Genomic DNA, 22,464 nt, shown 5'->3' on the forward strand with positions numbered 1-22,464 from the left:
TCCTCCCGCTCGGGGGCCACTCCCAAGGGGAAGGACACCACTGTCCGAGTGAGACACACGGGAATGATGAAAAACCCCACACACGAAGTGGTGCCACCACCTCTTCCGGAGAGCTAGTCTCCATTCCGAGACATCTGAAGAAAGAATAGTCCACTGGGTGTCCCATGAGGCAGGGGTGTGTCCACAAACTCAGGGGAAAGAACATAAACCGGCAAGGAACAAACGACCGTCTCCATAGGCTCAGAGAACTCCTGCCATGACCTGTAGCACGTCCTAGGCAGATCCCGCACTGCAGGAGACCGTGCTGAGAAGGAGCCAAAAGGAGGAAGGAGGGATGGAGGGAGGGAGGGGGGCAGGGTACACATGGAGGTGGGGCATGGGGCGGGAGGCAGAGGCAAGATGGAGGCGGGGGGAGAGGCAGAGGAGGGGGCAGAGGTAAAAGCTAGGGCAGTCGAGGAGGAAGCTACAGAAGACGGAAAGAGGAAAGGCAGGAGAAGATCTTCAGGAAACACCTGCAGAGAGAGGGGGGAAGAAGCTTGGGGAGGAGGGGGGACGGGGTAAGACGGAACTGCTCTCTGGGGGGGGAAGGGGGGGGGGGGGGGGGGGGGGGGGGGGGGCTCCATGGATGCATCCTGGGGTGGATCCAGAGATAAATGCTCATAACAGTTCAAGGTTGGGACTGTTACATCCGGGGTCGTTGTCCATGGGAGAGCGGGCCCCTCCTTGCCTATTGCTGCCCACTAGGCTCCAGGGGGCACAGGGGGGGCGGGGGGTGGGAGCGGGGGGGGGGGGGGGGGGGTGGCTCATCCAAACCTGTCGACCCCCAGTGCTACGTCCCGACAGGCCTAGGATTAGGGTAGGCGCGTGTGCTAACCCAAGATTAGGGTTAGGGTTAATCCAGGTCTAGGGTTAAGGCTTAGCCGGAGCATGGGGACCTGGAGGATTCACACATGGGCTAAGGACTAGATTGGCTAAGGGCTTATAATAAATAGCCTAGGGCTAATAATGGCTAAAAGCTTAAAAATAAAGCAAGAAAGCTAATAAATAAAGCAAGGGCCAGTAATAGCCAGGTTTATTAATATGTAAGTGACCTTGGGGTCACTTATTAGACACAAGAGGTCAAGTAGTCACACGGTGGCTTGGGGCTCTACCAAGGAAGCGTGCAAGATCTTGTGGCCATGGAGCTGCAAGGTGGGTAGTTCAGCCTAGTAGTCTGGGACGCTAGGTTGGGGCAATTGGTACCAAGGCAGGCTCCTGGTAATTAGACCTCAAGCTCCGGGGTGGTTCGAGGCATTGAACCTACGGTTGGGTGGTGAGTCGTTAGCCACAATCCATCGCGGTCATGCGATGCGTACCATGATGTCGGGTCTACGAAACCTCGTCGGGGTTTCGGTTCTAGGTCAGATATCCTTGGGCATGGTCTGTGGAGACCTTACATTGGTATCAGAGCCTATATGTGACGCGGAGAGAACCCATGGATGTGGGGGATGCAGGAAGTGCACAAGAAAGTGCCTTGGTTTTAGCAAGAAAGCCAAGCAAGCTTTGCGTGGATGTGCAAAAAGCGAGGAAAGGAGAAAAAGCACCTCAGCCCTAGGTGGCATAGAAGGGCCAGCCTAGAAGAGAGCGAAAGGTGCAACCCGTTAGTGGCTGGGGTAGGCTAGCCCCAAGGCAGCTAACGCCAGCCACCAGAAGGGCATCTATCAGGCCAGCTGTGGCCAGGTTGCGAACAGCCCACTACAAGGCGGACAGGTTCAAGCCTGCCAGGTGTGGCTGCGTGAGGCATCCAAGCCAGCCATGGTGGCTGTGCTTTGGAAAGCGCAACAGGCTGGACGGTGCCCTTGTTTACTCAGGGCAGCCAGAGCAGTGGTTCATTTATCCTCACAGCCAGGTGTAAAGCAGTGGTATGTCGGCCTGACTCATGCGCAGGAATGTCAAGCATCTGCACAGAGCTGTCCAGCATCAGCGCAAGGCAGACTTGAGGGTTGCGCCAATTGACCAGCCAGCTGGACAGCACGCAAACAGTCTAGTACAGGGCAGCCGGGTGGGCGCATGTGAAAAAAAGCAAGGATGGGCATGTTTATTTAATGGTGGTTTTATTAAAAAATAAAGCATGTTGTCTTTTTCTTGTTGGGGCGGGGGGGGGGGGGGGGGGGGGGGGGGGGGGGGGGGGGCGCTTTTATTTTAAGCCTTAGCTTTTAAAAAAAGCACAAAATTAAAGCAAGCTTTTTTTAAAAACACTCCATACACTAGAAATTCAGCCTAGCACTTCCTATTTGCTCATACTTACAAGCTCTACGTGCTTCACGTGCAAAACTTGCCTCAACCCTCTCATCCACCATAAAAGTTTTTCTCCTAACCTCTCACTTCTTTTTGGCCTGTAACCTGTCACCTTTCTGTCACTGCTTTTCTCCCAGTTAACATGCATGTTTAGTGTGCACAGGAGATATATGGAGTTAGTGGGCAAAGTCATCCGATAGTAAAAACGACGTGGGGTCGGTCAGCGATGACGACTTTGAACCCCACCACGGTTTTATGTGGGGTGTGCTCTGGTGGTATGGGATGCCATAGTGTATTCCCATGTAGAATCTCCCGAGGCTTTGCGAGTTTCTTGTCTGAAACACTATGCTTTGGCATGTCACTTGTATAGTAACAAGTTTTTTGGATTCATCACACACTCTCGTGATGGCCAAATGATATGGATGCATATTGATGCATGATGCAGCCTCAAAATTGTACATGAGAGAGATGAGAAGTTTGGAAAACCACAAGTGGATATACTCATTTAAGAATGTACCAGCGATCCAATGGTCAGGTATAGCTGCATCAATCTCTGGAGTCCGTAGTGACTCCCTCTAAGATGCTCAATAGATGTCTCTCTCTCATCACCTCGAAGACTTAAAAGTTCTTCCATTGAAGTACTGTTGCCTGTGCATCTCTCCCAGCCTGGCCAATGCATATATCCTACTGCACCCAGGGGTCTGCAAAGCTCATCTCTGATAATGTCGTTCCACATAATGGGCTATTGTCTCTCAACCTCATCTACTGATCTAGGGGACCGACGGAAAAATATCCGCATACTACCCCAAGTCCGAATGATGGAAGACACCAGTGGGGAGGATGAGGGCGGTAATCTACTTAATAGAAAATAAAACGTGTCAGTCACCACCGCTCTCAGGGACACATCGATGAATATGGCACATGAAGAAATCCTTCCACGGCTCAGTACTAGAAAGGAATGCTCTAACCACCAACTTGCAAAGCAGAGCTTTGCACTGGATCTCAAAATCAATGATGTTCAATCCCCCTTCGTGCTTGGAAAGGATAATAATTTCAAAGCAACTCTGGTATCTCGTGTGCCATCGAGCCCTAACCATAAGAAGTTGTGGTGGATCATCCTCCGCAATTGTCTCATGCATCCACAGTCATAGCACCAACAAGAAGTGGCATACCAAGCTCTGCCAAGTAACACCCTGGTTTACCACCAGGGCTCTAGCTTCCTGGAGCTCCAATGAAGGAGTTTTTTCTTTATGCTCATAAGCACAGGGGCAAACTGCTGGGCAGGTGTAATGTATATCATGACCTAGCATCAAAGATATCTGGCAGTGTGTCCTCTCAATCAATGTGAAGCCAACATCTATGCCCCAATCGATCCTCTCAAAGTCACTTACCCAAAATTTGACAAACTTATGCCAATTTATAAAATCCGAGCATTCTATATCTTAAGGTGCTTTACAGACACCGAAAATATGAGCAAGGAATAAAAACAATCAACAGTCCATCAGATGATGATGCAAGCAGGTTCAAGGTAAAAAGTTGCTTAGTACCAGGGGGACAACAAGGGAAGGATGCATCTATATTCAAATAAACACCTCTAGGCATATAAGCCACAAAGCTTTGCATATGTACAAGGACGAGTGAAAGGGAAACCTTTCTTGGGACACCATACAAGAAGACTCCTGAGAAAAAGTTGGATAATCAAAGCTCTCAACATTTGCACCAGTACCACCTTTACCCCTAACAGGCACCATACATATATATATACATGCACAGAATGTTCATTTACAATATAGACAACAGAAAGTCAATTCTTCACAGGCCCAGCTTTCCTTGTACACACCAGCCATCTGAAGTACCAGTGCAAAGCCCTGCAGGACTTATTGCAACTGCACGCAAACTATACAGGCACAGCAAACCCCCCTTGAACTGCAGAGAATATATTGACTGCTGCATCAACAGGTCCAATATTAGAATCTCATTTCTAGAATCCCCACATCCAAAACAAAATTTAAGAATAAGGGAATGGATGGGCTGTGTCCATGACAGTTGACAGAGAGTTCAAGGATATACACTCTCTTGGACTTCCAGTAGTCAATGCTGCAGCCATCTCTGCTGCTGCTTCTGCAGCTTCCCACTCAGCTTCAGCCACTTCAGCCACCCTTGCAGCCTCTTCTGCTGCAGCTGCTGCTGCCTCTGCTTCAGCCACTGCTTGGGCAGCTACCCTTGCTGCCTCATCTGCAGCCACTGTCTTGAACATCGAAGCTGCTTCTGCATCCACACCCACTAGCCTTTGATCAGTTCAGAATCTAGCAAGATCTTCAAAAAGTTCTCAAACAAAGCTTGGCATGTGCTTCTTGCCTTCACTTTCTTTGCATTTCGAATTCAAAAGTTGTTGCTTCACCTCAGCATGTGGAGACTGCTTCTTTCCAGGCTTCTCCTCGATTGGGATTGTGTCAGGAGTCACGGTATAATTCCGCCTCATCTGCAATGTATGAAAACTCACTTTAATCCACATACATTGTAGGTCCTTAATAAAAGAGCAGAGATGCTGCATTCAAGCTTCAAAAATCAAGATGCAGAAATGATATATTACTCGAGAACCAAATTAAAAACAAAAAAAACAAAAACCTTGCCTTGGTGAGCTTTCCTTGCTGAGTAAAAAACTTCAGTTTTGTTGTGAGCAATCTTTTGAAGTTTGAAGGGACAGGATAATGATTCTGTATTATGTTGAAATCTTAGTGCTCTCTCTCTCTCTCTCTCTCTCTCTCTCTCTCTCTCTCTCTCTATGTGTGTGTGTGTGTGTGTGTGCGCGCGCGCGTGCGCGCGCGTCATGCGAGTGAGTGAAATGGAAGAACCAATGACCTACATAGGGATGTCTTAACGAAGCTCAAGAATGAGTCTGTTATAACCATGGATTTTCTTAATCAGAGAACCTCAACACAATACAGCTTTCCATAAAGCGGGATAACTTGTAAGCCCATAGAATTACCACAGTGTCATGATGGACAAGATCAATAGAGATCCAACAATAGAGGTGTACTTATGATCAAGTTGAGAGCAATAGAGCCATGGGTCAAGAGGATTCATACACAACCACTCGGCACTACACACAGCCACCATCAACGAAGCCAAGCACAAAGGGCAGAAGTAACATTGCTGCTTTTTCTTTTTTCTTTTTTTCTTTTTTTTTGGGGGGGGGGGGGGGGGGGGGGGGCGGGGGGACGCAAAAGGAACTTGTATGCCCTAGAAATTAAGTGTTGATGAAAAGGAAGAGGTGTATATCCAAGAAGCTGCCTGTCAAAAAGCTAGTCTGTAAGTGTCTTGTTCTTGAAGCACACGCACTAGCTGTAAAGGTTGCATCATTTCCATAATGACCCTCCAAATTGACCTATGATGGAATCCCAAGTGACAATGTCTGACTGCTTGAGAAAAAGAAAAAACCATGCCATGCTCATGAAAAACATCTTGTATATGGCGAATTCCAGAAAAAACCATGCCATGCTCATCAAAAACATCCCGTACATGGCGAATTCCAAGCACGGAAAGGTTATACGTCTTCGTGGGCTGAGATAATGCGAACTTCAAACACCCTACTCCAATGAAGGTTCTCCATAGTCAAAGAATTTCCCTGGTTTGGGGGCCGGCCCGACCAATGTAAGTGGTGTAACAAAGCTAGTCAAAGAATTTCCCTGGTTTGGGGGCCGACCAATGTAAGTGGTGTAACAAAGCTTTCTAGTCTTGAATGAGCGCAGTAACATAGGGAGAACCCGTGATTTTTCCATTAAAATGTCCAAAAACTATATCATCATGACGGGTGACCTAAGTCCATATGCTTATGTACACATGGAGACACACATACTGCCCAACATGCAAGCCCATGGCTTTGATTGTGCCACAAAATCAGGTAAAAGCATCGCCTTCCTTGCAAGGACTTGATAATGGATATTAACAATATTAAGATCACCATGCATCTTAGGTGAGCAAACCAAATCTTTCTTCATTAGACGAAGGGCTTTTCTATCCGCTTTTGTTTTCCACAAGCATTCCACGGCTTTAGACATGAGAATGTCAATTTGTCTACAAGACCAAGGCAGCAAAGGGAGATAGAATTGCGCATATGCCATGATTATAGATTGCACTATTCACAGACGTACATGCAAAGGCCATGTAGACAGCTTCCAATATTCAATTTTGTGATGTAGCTTGTGCATCACCCACTCAGTCTCTTCTTTGAGGGAGATCTCCCATCCAATAGGGTATCCAACATGTCTGACTATCTGATCAAGTGGCACAATTTGTCCTCGCCAAAGTAATCTATGCCAATCATAATTTTTCAGTGGTAACAGCTTTGATTTTGAAAAGTTGACGTTCGGCCCACCAGCCAACCCATAAAGTGATAAAGCTTGCATGATTACCCTCACATAAGGCTTTGTGTTCTCAAGAAAAAAGAAAGAATCGTCAGCGTAGACTTGAGCCACAAAATTGTTTCCATTCCCCATGGAAATTTCATGTAGAAGGCCATCCTGTGACACCTTATCCGTATACAAAAGCATCGGATGTGTAGCAATAGCATATAGCAGAGCACTGAGAGGACATCCCTGTCTGAAAGATTTCCCTAAGTTCCAGGGGACTGAAAGTTTACCTCCCAAAATGCATTTCGTTGTACCTTCTTGATACAGCCAAAAAACAACATTTTTCATTTTGCACCCAAATCCCATTCTATCCATTACCTGTGCTATGAAATCCCACTCAACAGTATCAAAGGCTTTAGCTATGTCCACCTACATAATGAGGACATCTTAGTGCGTGTATTTGGCATATCCAATGCCTATATAAGCATTGGCTATATTGGAATTTGGCATATATGATATAGGTAGTGCCACATGTGAACATGGGCTAACCAAGGGCACTTTTTCCCTTTGGGTTTTTCCCCTTGGAGATCTGGTGTGAAAGGACATCATTCACTTTATTTGTGTTATGATATTATGGAGTTGACCTACAAGCTCCACACATTCCAATGCAATCTCAAGCCTTGCATCTATCACCATCTTCTATGTATGGTATACTTCCTTCACTCTGTGTGAGTGTGTATTGTGCCAACCCTAACTATCTGTCTGCAACAACCCACTTGGGCCAACAGTGGTTTCAAAGCTGGGGGGGGGGGGGGGGGGGGGGGGGGGCTTGCTTGACATGCTCGCGAGGCTCTGCTGCACAGGCCTCCCCGACTGCGCCTTTGCTGCCACGCGATGGAACTTTGTTGGAAATAAGTGCACACTAGGTGTACTATTTCTCTAGTCTACATTTGTCTAGTCTCAGTTTTTGTCTTGAGTCTTGAGTGTGTGCATGTGGCACCTCTACATTTATCCCATAAGCACTCTTGCTCAATGTCTTGTACTTGGCCCTATTTACTCAGGGGTCACATCAATGGAAATATCTCTCAGTTTTGCTTCATTCCTCTTGTACTCTTCTCCATGTTCTAGCTTAGTGTGATACCATGCTAGATTTCTAACATGGTACTCTAGATCTGGCCGCACCTCTACCTCTGCCCTGCCATTCTCTGCGCCATCTTCTCCTGCACTGCCCCACCATTTTCTGCTAGATCTGCCCGCTTCTCCCCTCAGCCTACCTCTCCAGCTGCTGCCCGTGCTGCCCCTATCCTCAGTCTGCTGCAGCCATAGCTGCGTTTTTTTCTGCCCGCCATACCAACCTGCCCCGTTTGCCTCTGCTCGGCCTGTTGATTCTGCTCCAGCTTGCAACTCCAGTCTGCCAACAACTGCCCGTCTTCTCCTTCTTGCTGCTGCGGGGGTTCATCATGGTGCTGCCGCCTCTCTACTTGAGCTTACCAGCCTGTTCATGGAGCCACGACGTCCAGCAAGCTCGCCTAAAGCTGCCGTTTCATCTGCCGCTACGAAGCCCCCATCATCTTCTCCTCCGGCCTCCACTCCAACTTCCACGTCTCCATCTTCGACTCCAGCCGCTTCTATGTCTCCATCTTCTACTCTAGCAACCTCTACAGCAGCAGCTCGAGGCACACTCCAACTAAGAAGTATTTTCAGTCTACTTTCTATCTCTTGAAAATTAAAAATCTCAGTTCTGAATTATTATTTTTTTATCTCCTCTCGAAAGTATCAAACTACAAAGATCTCTCTTCTTAGGGATTAGACACTGCCCTTGCCTCACATCCTTAGCAAGTGGTAAGACCTTCCCTTCTCCCTCATTTACTTCTCTATCTTGTACGGGATTAGACACTGCCAAATATGGTAAGACCTTCCCATCTCTCTCATATTTGTCTATGCTTTCATGCTATCTACCACCATTGATCACCAATGATGTAGATCATGGGGTAATGTCATGTCTACATGGACTTATCTTTGTCCCTATCCAAGAGGCACCCCTGCATTACCCACTCTAGCAGGAGGATTGCCCTAGAGAAGAGGGATTATCTATCAAGGTCCATCTCTCTGTCTATCTACAATCAGTCAGTCTCTCTGTCTATGTGTCTATCTTGTGTGATCTTACAATCATATGTCTCTGACACTCTGTCTACCAGTCTATATGCCTCTCTTTTGTGGATTAGCTACCCACATTCTCTTGGCATTTTCTGTCAATGTCCCCATTTATCTTCTATTTGTCAGACTCTCTCATGTCTATCTGACAGTCTCTCTCTCTGTGGGACCACTCTACTGGCTGATTGCCTCTCTCTCTGTCTGTCTATGATCCACTCTTGTCCCTACCCTTGTGGACCCATATGAGGATATCACTTGAGGAGGGGTGTCTCAGGATCTTTGTCTGTCATGTCTTCTGTCTTGTCTCTCAATCTATCGGTCTTTATGTCTGTCTTCTAGTCTTGTCTTTCTGTCTTCCTCCTAGTGTCCACTTAAGGAGGGTGTTGGAAATAAGTGCACACTAGGTGTACTATTTCTCTAGTCTACATTTGTCTAGTCTCAGTTTTTGTCTTGAGTCTTGAGTGTGTGCCATGTGGCACCTCTACATTTATCCCATAAACACTCTTGCTCAATGTCTTGTACTTGGAAGTTGGCCCTATTTATTCAGGGGTCACATCAATGGAAATATCTCTCAGTTTTGCTTCATTCCTCTTGCACTCTTCTCCATGTTCTAGCTTAGTGTGATACCATGCTAGATTTCTAACAACTTTGACGGGCTTGCTTGCTGCCCAACCTGTCTCCACCTAGTTGTCCCGCCACTGCCCTCACCCAATGCTGGTGGAGCTAGTGCCTAGTGCTCCGCCCCTGCCCATTCTTGCCACCTGCAAGGGCGGCACTAGTGCTAGGAGGTCCGCCGCCCGTCTCGCACACGCAACTACAAGCAGAGTGGACGGAGCTCCGCCCACTTTGTGCCTTACGTGGAACACAACCGAATTTCGTATTTTTTGGGAGATCTTCTGTCATACAACTTCGCCATCCGTCAAGAGGAGTCATGCCATTTCCGTCGAGTTCGCTGTCCATCACTGACGCAAACACTTTCTGCTCCAGTCACCCGCGCCCTCACTGTCGTCCCCATGCAATCTTGCAACTGTCATGAACTTCTCGTGGAGTTTCCCTCTCTAGGCCAATGTCCATTGTTCGTCACAAGCGTACTATCCACTGTCCATCAGCTGCTCTCATTGTTTCCCTGCCAGCTGCAAGCTTCCGGTTGCCTCTCCACTTTTGCAAATGCTGACAAACACCCGTCTCCTCTCCAACATCGCAGAGGTATTTTCTTTTGGATTCTGCTTTTGGGAGCATTTGTGAATTACATGCTTCAGTGCAGAATTCCAAGTGCAAGCAGCAGTGTAGTGCAAAGTTCCAAGTGTAGGGTTTAGTTAGAATTGGAGCTTTTGGGATTTATGTGCAATTGGCACATAATACAGCCCATTGGTGCATAAAAATTTGGGGCTTTTCATACTGAAGCCTTTATTTGCATATTTATGCATTGATTGTGCAGAGACTTGCATTACTTGTGTCCTCGGACAGTACAAACATTTTTTGCAGCCTTGTATTTGGGACAAAAAGTTTGCTAAGGAACTTGTAATTGCCTAGCATAGCACTCCGGTGCATTGGGCTTTTGCCTGAAAGTGCTTTTTACAGCATATTTGGTTGCATATCTCTTAGCAGAGAAATTTTAGCATTATGGCTAGGAATACAACTCATGTATTCGGGATTTTGTCCCAAGAGGACAAATTGGATGGCAGTAATTACTCCCTATGGAGTTTCATGGTCTGAAACCTTCTTGTGGCCAAAGGTTTATGGGTTTATGTATCAAGTGAAGATGTACGCCCTACAGACATAGCACCTAACACACATGGCCGTGGTGCTCAGCAAGCTGCAACACCTGCTCCTCCCTCATAGGAACACAAGAGATCGGATACTCGTGATACCCAAGCGATGGCTTTGATTGCTTGTCAGTAAAGCGATCAATAATACCACATATCAAGTCTTGCAAGACCTCATGGCGAGCTTGGGACCATCTATCTGACTAAGAATGAGGCCACAATTGCCTTCCTTAAAAGGGAGTTGGAAAATGTGTCCATGGAAGATGGGGACAGTATGGCTAATCATCTTACCAAGATCCAAGATCTTCGGGAGCAGTTGCTTAACATTGATGAGGTCATTCCTAAAAAAGAGTTGGTCTCCAAGACACTACCATCACTGCTAAAAACTTGAATTTCCACACATCGCTCACTCTTTCTATGCGGGAAAACCCGGAACCAATCTTGTTTGAAGAGCTGGTTGGTTTATTGAGTAACATCGGAAGAACAAATCTTCCGTCATGTGTGGCAGTGATGGGGATTTTGTTGCCCAAGGCAAGGGCAAAGGGAAAACCAAAAGCAATTTTCAGCCAAAGGTTGATTTGGGACAGCATTCACAAAAGGCTAAGAATGATGCAGGCAAGCCCAAGAAAAAGGGCAAGTCTCACTACTACAAAAAGTCGGGTCACTATGTAAATGAGTGCAGAAAGCGGCTTGCAAAGGAAAAGAAAAAGTAAAGCGGCATGGCTGTAGATTCTTCTTCATCACCTGCAGTGAAAGATGATGCGTTAGTGAATCTTGTGCAAGATGAGTGGACTTTTCTTACTTGCAGTTATGATGCATCATTAGAGCATATATCTCTCAGTATCAATGAAAGACTTGACACATGGTACTTTGACAGTGGGACTTCTAAACACATAAGCTCTCATAAGAAGCTTATGGCTGTCCCTGAGGGCAAAACGGTAACAGGTGCAAACAATTCTTCTTGTACCATCCGGGAAAATGGTGAGGTGCTCCTCACAACAACAGATGGCGCAGACTTATGTCTTCGAGATGTATCGTATGTGCCTACGATTAAGAAGAATTTAATGTCAATCTGCAAAGAACTTTGAAGACAACACATGTACAGTCAGGGACCATGAAAGTGGCTATGCATTAGTCACATCGGGCACATTGTACCATGGGTTATATCAGCTTGACAAGTTTGACAAGAGAGAGCATGATGCTCATGTGGTTATCACTAACACTTGCCATGCAAGAGGCAGAACTGCATGCCAAGCTCCAGCATGTGAACTATGGCAGTCTGATGCTATTGCAAAGGCATCAAATGGTGCAGGACATGCCTCGTGTAGAGTAGCAACCAAATCATGTATGTGAAGGGTGCATATTGGGTAAAATGCACAGAAATGAATTTCCAAAAGTGCAAACCCTCCGTACAGATCGAGGGAGGGAATACATGTCCATTGCTTTCAAAGCTTTTATGGCAAAGAAGGACATAAAGCATCAATGCACAATGCCATACTCTCCTCAACAAAATGGTGTTGTGGAGAGAAAGAACAAGTCATTGATGGAAATGGCTAGATGCATGCTCAAAGGCAAAGGCTTGCCTCACAAATTCTAGATGGAGGCAATCATGTGTGCTACACATTTTTTGAATAGATGCCCTACCAAAGCATTGAAAATCATAACACCATATGAGGCCTGGCACGAGAGGAAACCTAAAGTTGATCACTTAAATGTATTGCTTATGCACATGTACCTCAACAATTGCGAGGGAAGCTTGATGATAAAGCCCCTAAGTGCATATTTGTGGGTTATAGTAGTGGCAGTAAAGGGTAACATCTCTTTAATCCTTGGACACAAAGGATTTTGGACAATAGAGACATGTTTGCTGAAAATTCAGACCAGTCATTTGGCTGAATTTTTTGGACAGCCACCTTCAGGGCCACATAACATGTTTAAAGAACTTCTCCCATTGGGAATTGATGGCACAACAGATCAGCTATCAACTTTGCCTTATGGATAGCATCTCGGTGCTCAAAACCCATAAATGAGCTTATTACACCTCAAAGTGTAGAGGAAGCAGTGGAAGAAGAGCGGACAGCGACAACAAAAGAGACTAGAGTTGTGCCTCATTGGCTGCTCCGTACCTTACAGGAAAGCAAGCTTTCAGCTCCACTTGGTAGCAGGATACGGGCTAGTTCATGTAATGCAAGAGTGCATGCAAATGTTGCTTGCATGAATACACTTTGTGATGCAGATGAGCTAGATTAATTTGAAGAGGCTCATGACAATGAGCATTGGATGAAAGCCTTGCAAAATGAGATTGATTCTATCCACAAAAACAACACATGGGTTTTGGTAGACTTGCCTGCTTGCTAGCAAGAAGTCGATTGGCACAAAGTGGGTGTACAAGTTGAAAAGAAAGTCCGACGGTACCATTGATAGGTACAAGGCCAGGCTTGTGGCTAAAGGGTATGCCCAAAAAAAGGGCATTGATTATGATAAGACTTTTGCACCTACTCCTCGTAAAGGCCACAGTTAGATGTGTTGTTGCATTGGCTGCCCATCATGGATGGAAAGTGCATTAGTTGAACATTAAATCGGCTTTTCTCAATGGGGATTTGCAAGAAGAAGTTTATGTAAATCAGCCCATTGGTTTTGAGATGCATGGTCATGAAAACAAAGTAATCAAGCTTCGAAAAGCACTTTATGGTCTCAAACAAGCTCCCCGAGCTTGGTATGAGAAGATACATACTTATTTGACCAGCCAGGGCTTTTGCAATAGTCCAACAAAGAGCACCCTTTGTGTGAAAGAGGATCATGGCACTTTGATTATGCTCATTCTATATGTGGATGACATGTTGCTAACTGGGAATGATAAGGAGAAAATTTCAACCTTCAAAGCTAAATTGCAAACCTCTTTGAGATTCACAGATTTGGGATTGTTGCATTATTATTTGGGCATACAATTTGTGCAAACAGATGTTGGGATTTATGTACAGAAATCAAAGTACATTTAAGCCCATCTCTACTCTGATGGAACCACGCCTCAAATTGAGCATGTATGATGTTAGAGAGCCTTTTACACGAGTGTTTACAACCAAGTAGTGGGCTGCCTCATATGCTTATACAACACACGCACGCCCGGATATTTAGTTTGGGGTTTCCCAGTGTAGCAAATTTATGCCAGCACAGGTATAACGCATTGGCAAGCATTGAAGCGGATCTTCTGCTATCTTCAGGGCACCTTGGATCTTGCTTTGGTATATCCCGACAGGGCAACTTGCAATTACATGCTTACAGTGATTCAGACTTGGCTAGTGACTATGATACACGGCAATCCACCAGTGGGAATTCTTTCTTTTTGGGGCATTCATGCATATCATAATTGAGCAAAAAGCAACCCACTGTTGCCACATCTACATGTGAGGCTAAGTACTGGGGAGCCTTTACAGCCACAGTAAATTGTGTATGGCTGAGAAGATTGATGGCTGATCTTCATGAGTGTCACAGACAGAGTGCTATAGCCATGGCACAAAATCCAATGTTTCACGCACGTACTAAGCACATTATCATTATGTCAGGGAGAGGATACATGTAGGGGAGATCACATTATCTTACTGCACTACACAGGACAATGTTGCAAATCTATTCATGAAGGCGTTGCCTTGAGAGAAGTTTGAAGCTTTCCGCAAAGCTTTGGGCTTACTGTCCTACAAAGAGTGATCTGCTACCGACTTTGTACAGGTTCACATTACCACTACAAGGGGGATTTATTGGCATATATGATATGAGTAGTGCCACATGTGAACATGGACTAACCAAGGGCACTGTTTCCCTTTGGGTTTTTCCCCTTGGAGATCTCATGTGAAAGGACACCATTCACTTTATTTGTATTATGATATTATGGAGTTGACCTACAAGCTCCACACATTCCAATGCAATCTCAAGCCTTGCATCTATCACCATCTTCTATGTACTATGTACTTGCTTCACTATGTGTGTGTACTGTGCCAACCCTAACTGTCTATCTGCAGCAACTGTCATGACCCTGTGAAAATGGAACAGCACAAGTGTGGGCATGGTGGTTGCTGAGCAAAAATATTAAATGATTCACATTTGGGGTGGCCGGACAGAGATAATGATGTGTGGACATCTCCAGGTGTGAAGGGGGGAGCTAGAACATTAATATTTTAATGTTTTATCTATAAGTTGCCCCTAGGCCTTAGTGGCCCCTAGGGAACTTTAATGTTTATTAAAGTTGGGACCCTAGGACATTTTTGGAGAGAGGCCACTCCACTTTTGGAGTTGCATGCCTCTCTCACTTCTCTCTCTCTCTAGCTTTTGGAGAGTCGTGTAAGCTCAAGCGTGGAGAAGGAGAAAAGAAGCTGGTCGACTGCTGGCTGTGGGTTTTTGCTGCTGTTTTCTGTGCAAACCTGCCCGTACAGTCCATGTGTGCAGGCCGTACAGAGTTGTACGACAGCAAGTACAGGAGGCAGCGCTGACACGCTGACAGGCTGAGCAGGTACAGGCGGTGCTGTGGGTTCTGACAGAGGCTGTGTTGCAGGTACAGTCGTACGGACAGCAGGTACAGGCAGCTGTACGACTGCTGGCTGGCGACTGGTTTGCAGGTACAGAACTGTACCATCAGGTACAGTCGGGTACAGCAGGCGCATAAGTAAACTCAGGCGACAGTAGAACAGTCCGTACAGTTCTGTACGGACAGATTCAGCCAGGTGTGTAGGCTGTACGGACAGGTACAGCATCTGCAGTTGCAAGCAGAGCTATTCCAGAGCTTGGTTAGTGCAATAGTCAAGTGGTTGCAAGGTAAAGAGTACAGACAGTCGTTGTCAAGTGCAGACTGGTACGAACTGTTCCACGGGAGCAGAACCACGTGCTGACTTGGTAAGCTCTGAACTTGTTCATCTGTCTTTCTTTCCATTGGCTTATGTCTGCTGTAGAGTTGTGCTATCTGGCCCCTTGTGAGAGGAGGGGTATGGCAGATTGAAAAGGGTGGAAAGAGAGATTGGACAGTGAATGTATGTTTGTGCTGAGTTGTGGAATCATGTGCATGAGTTATGCCAGATGTATGCTCAAGGCTGTCCTGCTGAATGGTCTTGGCTGATCAGAGGGAAGCACAGAGTGTTGCTTTGAGACACAGATCTATGCGTGTGAATCCTCTGTGCTAAGAGGTATTGTGGGCTGCCAGATTGGACATACAGGTGTATTCTCTTGGCTGGTTTTGTTGTACTTAGCCTTACATATTTTTGAAATTGAATAAAGAAATACCGCAAGGGGCGCCAAGCTTTGGGGCTCACAGGTGTCGGTTTTATTTCAGATTTGGGACACTCTAACTCCAATCAAATTTGTTTTCATATCTGGACTACAAGTGGAAGGGTGACTGCTAGTCTACCGCACTTAGGTTTCTACCAGAGGCCGGTTTCAGCAACCCACCTCGGCCAACAGGCTATATTGTCCATAATTTGCCTTCTTGGGACAAAACCATGTTGATTTGGATGAAGGCCACCATGTAGTATACCTTTGATTCTATTCACAAGCATCTTAGTGACAAGCTTGTATACCACAGGCATCAGAGAGATGGGACACCAAAGCTGTTTTTGGGCAACAATTTAAGCAAGCCTTCTCTCCATGAATATGGCAGCTGTTCGATAGACCAGCAATAATTGACCATTAAGAGGATGGGCCGTTTTAGAGCATCCCAAAATGCATGGAAAAACTCCACCAAAAGCCCATCCCATCTTGGGGACTTTCATTTACCCAAATTTTTGAGAGCATCATCCAATTCAACCTCAATAAAAGATGAATCCATAGTAGCTGCCTCATGTGGAATAACTATAGGCTGCACATACTACAAGAGTTCATGGTGTAAGCCCAACAGAGCGTGCGGTGACAAATTCAACCACGTGTCCAAGAGATATAGATAGAGAGAGAGAGAAGGGAAAGAGAGAGATGAGTGGTTTCACACAGTACACCACGCTGAGCGGAGAACAAGCCCCACCCCCTTTTAAGGAATTTATTTCAGGAACATTTCCAAGCCGGGACCAATACAATAAATGAATACAATATCAAACAAGAGTGTGCCGATGTTAGTACCAATATCCAATACCTGAATCAAGTTCGATGCTCTTGGAAGCCCACAAGAGTCTGAAACCGATCCCGTCAAGTGGGAAAGACTCCGTTGGACACCCACACGCTTAATAGCACAACTTTAAAACCACAAATTTGAAATGGACAACTTAATACAACTTGAAATTTAAATGAAAGTAAATGGAAAGATGGACACCAGCACTGGGGCCGGAACGGGCCGACCCCCCCCTCAATATATGATATATTTATTGGGAGTATTTAATAAATACAATGCTCCATGGGTTCCAAGAACCAGATAATGTCCATGTACATATGAAAACAGTACCAAACAAATAGGCTCGAATTTCGATGAAGAAGCTCGAAGCAGAACGACCACTAGTGTGGTCCAATCTCTACAGTCCTGTGCTTTCACTGGACTCCGCGGAGAGCGCCTCACTGGTGTTCCGAGACCACGCACAAACAGGCACTCTCGTACTAACGCCTGGCTCTCCCGATCTCAGCACCTTTGGACCGAGGTTCGCCAATATAGCTTGGACAACCCGGCACCGAACGGGTGTTGGCCGAGCGGGATGAATCCCTTATCAGATTTAAACATAAAATACTTTATTGAAATCTGAAATTTCACTTACTTGTAGAGGATTGATGGAAAACCAATACTTGTGGTGTTTGTGTAGAAGATGAAGCCACCCTTGTTGAAGAAATAGTTGCCTCGTGTAGAACTATCAAGACAAACACCACCACAAAGGGGTACAGCCGCCTGCTGGGAGAGAAGAAACATCCACTTGCAAGGAAGGATAGAGACCTGGCTGCTGTGTGGAGGAGCAGCCTGTTATGAAGAGAGTGTGCACCACCGTTGTTTACAAGAGAAAAGGGTTCTGCTGACTGGAAACAGGCGCACAGCCACCACAGCCGTCAGTTGATGAAGCCGGTTGATGGATGATAGGCGCCTGACTAGAAAACAGGCGCACAGCTACCACAGCTAACAGTTTGTGTAGCCGGTTGATGGATGGTAGGCGCCTAACTGCAGCCTGCGCAGCCTGTGATGATGCAGCCGCCTGGAAGGGTGTATGCGCAGCAGTACAGTGAGAGATGGCAGCCGCCTGCAGTGCAGTTGCAGTTGCAGCCAGCCGCCTGCAGTGCAGTTGCAGTTGCAGTTGCAGCCAGCCGCCTGGGGACAGAGTACGTGCAGTAGTAAAGGGAGAGATGGCAGCCGCCTGCAGCAAGTTCAGTCGCCAGCAGAGAGGGGAAGCGTCGCCGGTTGTCTCACGTAGGGTGGAGGTGATTCATGATGACGCTTGAAGAGAGAGCCTTTTTTTTAATAAAATAAAAGTGAAGTTAACTTTGTGATACCCACGTTTGCATGGGGGTGGGGAGTTTGGGTAGGTGCCCATGCCCACCCCCACACTCACTTAAAGTGGGGCTCCCCACCTTGGCCCCTAAGTGGGTGCCCAAAGGGGGTGCCCACTTTTAAATAAATGTGAACACCTAACCTTATAAAATAAGAGGTTAGAGATAAAATAATAAAAACAACATGTGTAACATACTTACCACCTGTTCACATGCACCAAGACTCGTCAGAATACAGAGCAGACTTCACGACTCACTGGCAGGCGTCCCCGCTCAGTAAGTAACACGTCAAGCAGGCAAACACACAAATACATGTCATGCGAAAACAGTTTCAAACATGCAAAATATGTGTGCATGTGCAAATAGTAACATGGACATATCTCCCGTTCATGGAACAAGTACATAATATCTGTCGGCACAAAACTGGCACGACATAAAAACATAAAAACCTGGTCTTGCTATGGAGTGACAGTCCCATAGGTAAGACACAGTTGCAGGCACGAGTCTCCCTATGGTGTGACAGTCCCATAGGCAAAACATGGCACGAATACTAGCTCTTCCATGGCGTGACAATCCCATGGGTCGAACACAGTCCAGGTCATACACGGGTGGCACTGGTTTGGCTCCCGTCCATACGACACCAACCTGCTAACACACGGGTGGCACCAGTCTGGCTCCCGTCCATGTCAGCAAAATACTGGCCTCTTCACACGAGACACCGGACTGGCCTCAAGTGAACGAGACACAAAAACTGGAGATAGACCAAATGGTCGGCCAATTGGTGACATCCCCCCGGGCTTCTAAAGAGTTGACCTCAACTGAAAAGCCTCAAGATATGCCTGCAACAATTGCGGATAATCTGCAAAATAATCCTCATTTACCCACTTGGCATCAATAGGCAAATAATTCTTAAACTTCACAAGGTATCTCCTGGAAAGCTTTCTTGCAGGTAGCTTTCTCTCCTTGTGAAAAACAATCTGTTCTGGCTGGAGGATCTCCTCAAGCTCTTCAATCTCTGGCGGATCTTCTATGACAGGCTCATCAGGATCTGGCCCCACATATTTCCGAAATAGACTCACATGAAAAGCGTTGTGAATCTTCCAATGACTAGGTAAAGCAAGCCTGTAGGACACTTCATTGATCTTGTGAATCACCTTGAAGGGTCCATAATAGCGAGGAGAAAGCTTAGGATATGATCCTTCTCGTCCTGGCCTCTTCCGAAGCCTAGCCTTCTCAAATTTCAGCAATACCCAATCACCTTCTTTGACTTCCATGTCCCTTCTATGCTTGTCAGCAGCCATTTTATGCTTATCCTGAGATCTTACAATGGCTGTCCGCACTTGACCAAAGGCAACATCCAAGTCACGAACATATTCATCAGCTGCAAAAATCTCATCCTTTGTACGAAGGATGGGTGGCAAGACCACTCTGCCATAAATAATCTCAAACGGAGCCTTTCCTGTGGAAGCATGGATCGTATTGTTGTAGGCAAACTCAACAAGTGGAAGATACTTCTCCCATGCAGTCTTTTGATCTGCCACATAACATTTCAACAAATCCAACACGGCTGAATTTGCAGCTTCACTTTGGCCATCCGTTTGGGGATGATAAGCTGATGAAAACTCAAGCTTAGTACCCATATTATCAAATAAAGCCCTCCAAAATAGGCTTGTAGTCCTGGGATCTCTATCCCCAACAATGGATTTAGGCATACCATGATGCTTGAAAATATTAGCAAGAAAAAGCTTTACCATATGATCAGCTTTAATGGTTTTCTTGACAAGCAAGAAATGAGCTTGCTTGCTAAACCTGTCCACAATAGTCCAAATAGCATCATTCCCATGCTGGGATCTAGGCAAATCCATAATAAAATCCATCGTGATACTTTCCCAAGGTTGCGAGGGAATAGGCAATGGCTGAAGCAAACCTGGAGGCTTTTGCCTGTCAAATTTCACCTTTTGGCAAGTAATACATGCACGCACATAAGCCTCAATGTCTTTACGCATGCTTGGCCAAAAGAAATACCTCTGAATCATGCGAGTAGTAGGCATAATACCTCTATGACCAGCATATGGTGGAGCGTGACATACATCCATAACCTTTGGACGCAAATCCTTCACCACACATAGGCAATTATCCTTCATGAGATAACCCTCGTTGATAACATAAGAGGCATGTGAATGACCAGCCATCAAATCAGTCCATGTATGGCAAAAATCAGCATCCAAATGATACAAATCTCTCATAGCATATAGATCTCCATGGGAGGCCACTGAGACTGCAGCAACATAAGGCCTCCTAGATAGTGCATCGGCCACCACATTCTTCTTTCCTGGAGTATGCACAATCTGAAAATGAAACATGGAAAGAAAATTTGCCATTCTCATCTGCTTCTCTGAAAGCTTGGTTTGAGATAGAAAGTATCTTAAGCTTTGATGATCTGTCTTGACTACAAATTCAGCCCCAAGAAGGTAGTGTTTCCAAATCTTTAAGGCGTGAATTACAGCCAAGAGCTCTTTCTCATAGATATCCATATGAAGCTCAGCATCATGCAAACGACGGCTCTCGTATGCAACTGCATGCCCTTCTTGATTTAGGACAGCTCCTATGCAATCACCACAAGCATCACATTCAACCACGAATGACTTGTGCAAGTCAGGAACAATCAATACTGGACCACATATGATCGCATGCTTGAGCTGCAAGAAAGCATCCTGTTCCTTTGAAGTCCATTTGAAAGCAGTTTTCTTCTTCATGAGATCATGTAGAGGAGTGGCAATCATAGCAAAATGCCTTATGAAACGCCTGTAGTACGAACATAATCCCAGAAAACTACGTACTTGATGTACGTTTTGCAATTCGGGCCAATTCCGAATGGTCTCTATCTTTCCATTGTAACTCCATCTTTGGATACAATATGACCCAAATAATGAATCTCTGAAAGGAAAAACTCACTTTTCTTGGCATTGACGAAAAGTTTATGCTTCCGCAACTCTTCGAACACTGTGACCAAATGAGTTCTGTGTTCCTGTTCATTCTTGGAGAAAACCAAGATATCATCAAAGAAGACTCCTGTAAACTTGCGATGGGGTCGGAATATCCTATCCATCATTCGATTAAAAGTAGCAGGAGCATTGGTGGACCAAAAGGCATTACCAAGAATTCATATAATCCGAAGGCTGTCCTGAATACGGTCTTATGGACATCTTGTGGCACCACTCGGATCTGGTGATAACCACTCTTTAAATCAAGTCTGCTAAAGCAAGCCGAACCATCAAGCTTATCCAAGATATCATCAATACGTGGAATAGGAAATCTATTCTTGATGGTAAGCTTGTTTAAAGCTCTATAGTCTACACACATACGGAATGATCCGTCCTTCTTTTGAACAAGAAGCACAGGAGAGCAGTAAGGTGAGGAACTGGGCTGAACCAAACCTTTCTGTAAAAGCTCGTTGACCTGCTTCATGATTTCTTCTTGTTGTGCAGCACTCACTCGGTATGCGGGTTTGTTAGGTGGAGAACTACCTGGCACAAGATCTATACGGTGATCTTCGGGCCTTTGGGGAGGTAATTCACCTGGCAACGAGTCAGCAAAACAGTCGTTGAATGCATTAAGAAAATTCAGCCTATCATTAGATATAGCATCCATATTTTGATGATTTGGCACAAGACTATCACGAACAAAAACCAAGTACGCTGAAAGACTCTTTTTCATTGCTTTATTAATTTGGATGTGTGATACAACTGGGATGGAATCTCCTTCTTTGCCAGCATCAATAAAATGCATGCGGCCTTTATGCATAAAAGAAATCATATTGGACTTGTAGTCTTTGCGGGGCTCAAGCCTATGGTGCCACGGCTTGCCCAACAATACATCACATCCATTCAGAGGAGCAACTAAGAAATGCTCATTGTCAAGGTAGCCCTGGATATGGATACGCAACTTCCCTATCAAAGGGGTAACCTGCACCTCTTTACCAATAAATGCAGCTTCGGCTTCAATCTGAGGTCCCATATGCTCGACCTCAATACCCAATGCAGCTGCCATTTGCATGGAGATGAAATTGTCAGTTGCACAGTCATCAAACATGAAGAGTGCGGGCTTATCCTTGATTTGCCCCCAAGCCTTGCAAACCATACGCTCTTTTGCATCATGACCTGTATTACCTTGCACATCGGGAACTGCATGAACATTTGCTTTGGTGTGCTTATCCTCGTGCTTTGGTTTGCGATCTGGGCATTGTCGAAACATGTGGTCTTTGCTACCACAAGAAAAGCATTTTCCATCCTTAGCATATTGCTCTCTTTGCTCCGGGGTTAAGCCGAATTTGTTCTTCCTTGGGCCCTGTTCTTTAGATGTGTTATTTTCAGCTTTACCACCCTTGTAGGACTCTCGGAAGTTCTTTTTAGGTAGCTGTCCACCCTTTTGCTGATTTGGGACAGCCTTGTCCTTCCCCTTGGAACCTCCTTGATCCTGCT

The 22,464-nt window shown here is 45.7% G+C and overlaps 1 protein-coding gene across 4 annotated transcripts in view; it reads right to left on the minus strand.

Moving 5' to 3' along the window:
• Window positions 1-3,802: 3,802 nt before the first annotated feature.
• The window catches only part of LOC147635885 (telomere repeat-binding factor 1-like), a 72,438-nt gene continuing 53,776 nt past the window's right edge, over window positions 3,803-22,464 (minus strand). For 2 of the 4 annotated variants that reach the window (XM_086801283.1, XM_086801286.1), the window contains 4 exons: window positions 4,911-4,994; window positions 4,636-4,759; window positions 4,348-4,545; window positions 3,803-4,221 (listed from right to left, as the gene is read on the minus strand). In XM_086801283.1, coding sequence (XP_086657409.1) covers window positions 4,175-4,221; window positions 4,348-4,545; window positions 4,636-4,759; window positions 4,911-4,994 — 453 coding nt within the window. In that variant the 3' untranslated portion in view covers window positions 3,803-4,174. Of the gene's footprint in view, window positions 4,225-4,347; window positions 4,546-4,635; window positions 4,760-4,910; window positions 4,995-22,464 lie in introns of all 4 variants that reach the window. The other 2 variants (XM_086801282.1, XM_086801284.1) reach the window with 1 other exon arrangement.

The sequence above is a fragment of the Cibotium barometz genome, chromosome 8 (assembly GCF_041138505.1).
Source record: "Cibotium barometz isolate CiBa-2024 chromosome 8, ASM4113850v1, whole genome shotgun sequence".
NCBI classification, from domain to species: domain Eukaryota; kingdom Viridiplantae; phylum Streptophyta; class Polypodiopsida; order Cyatheales; family Cibotiaceae; genus Cibotium; species Cibotium barometz.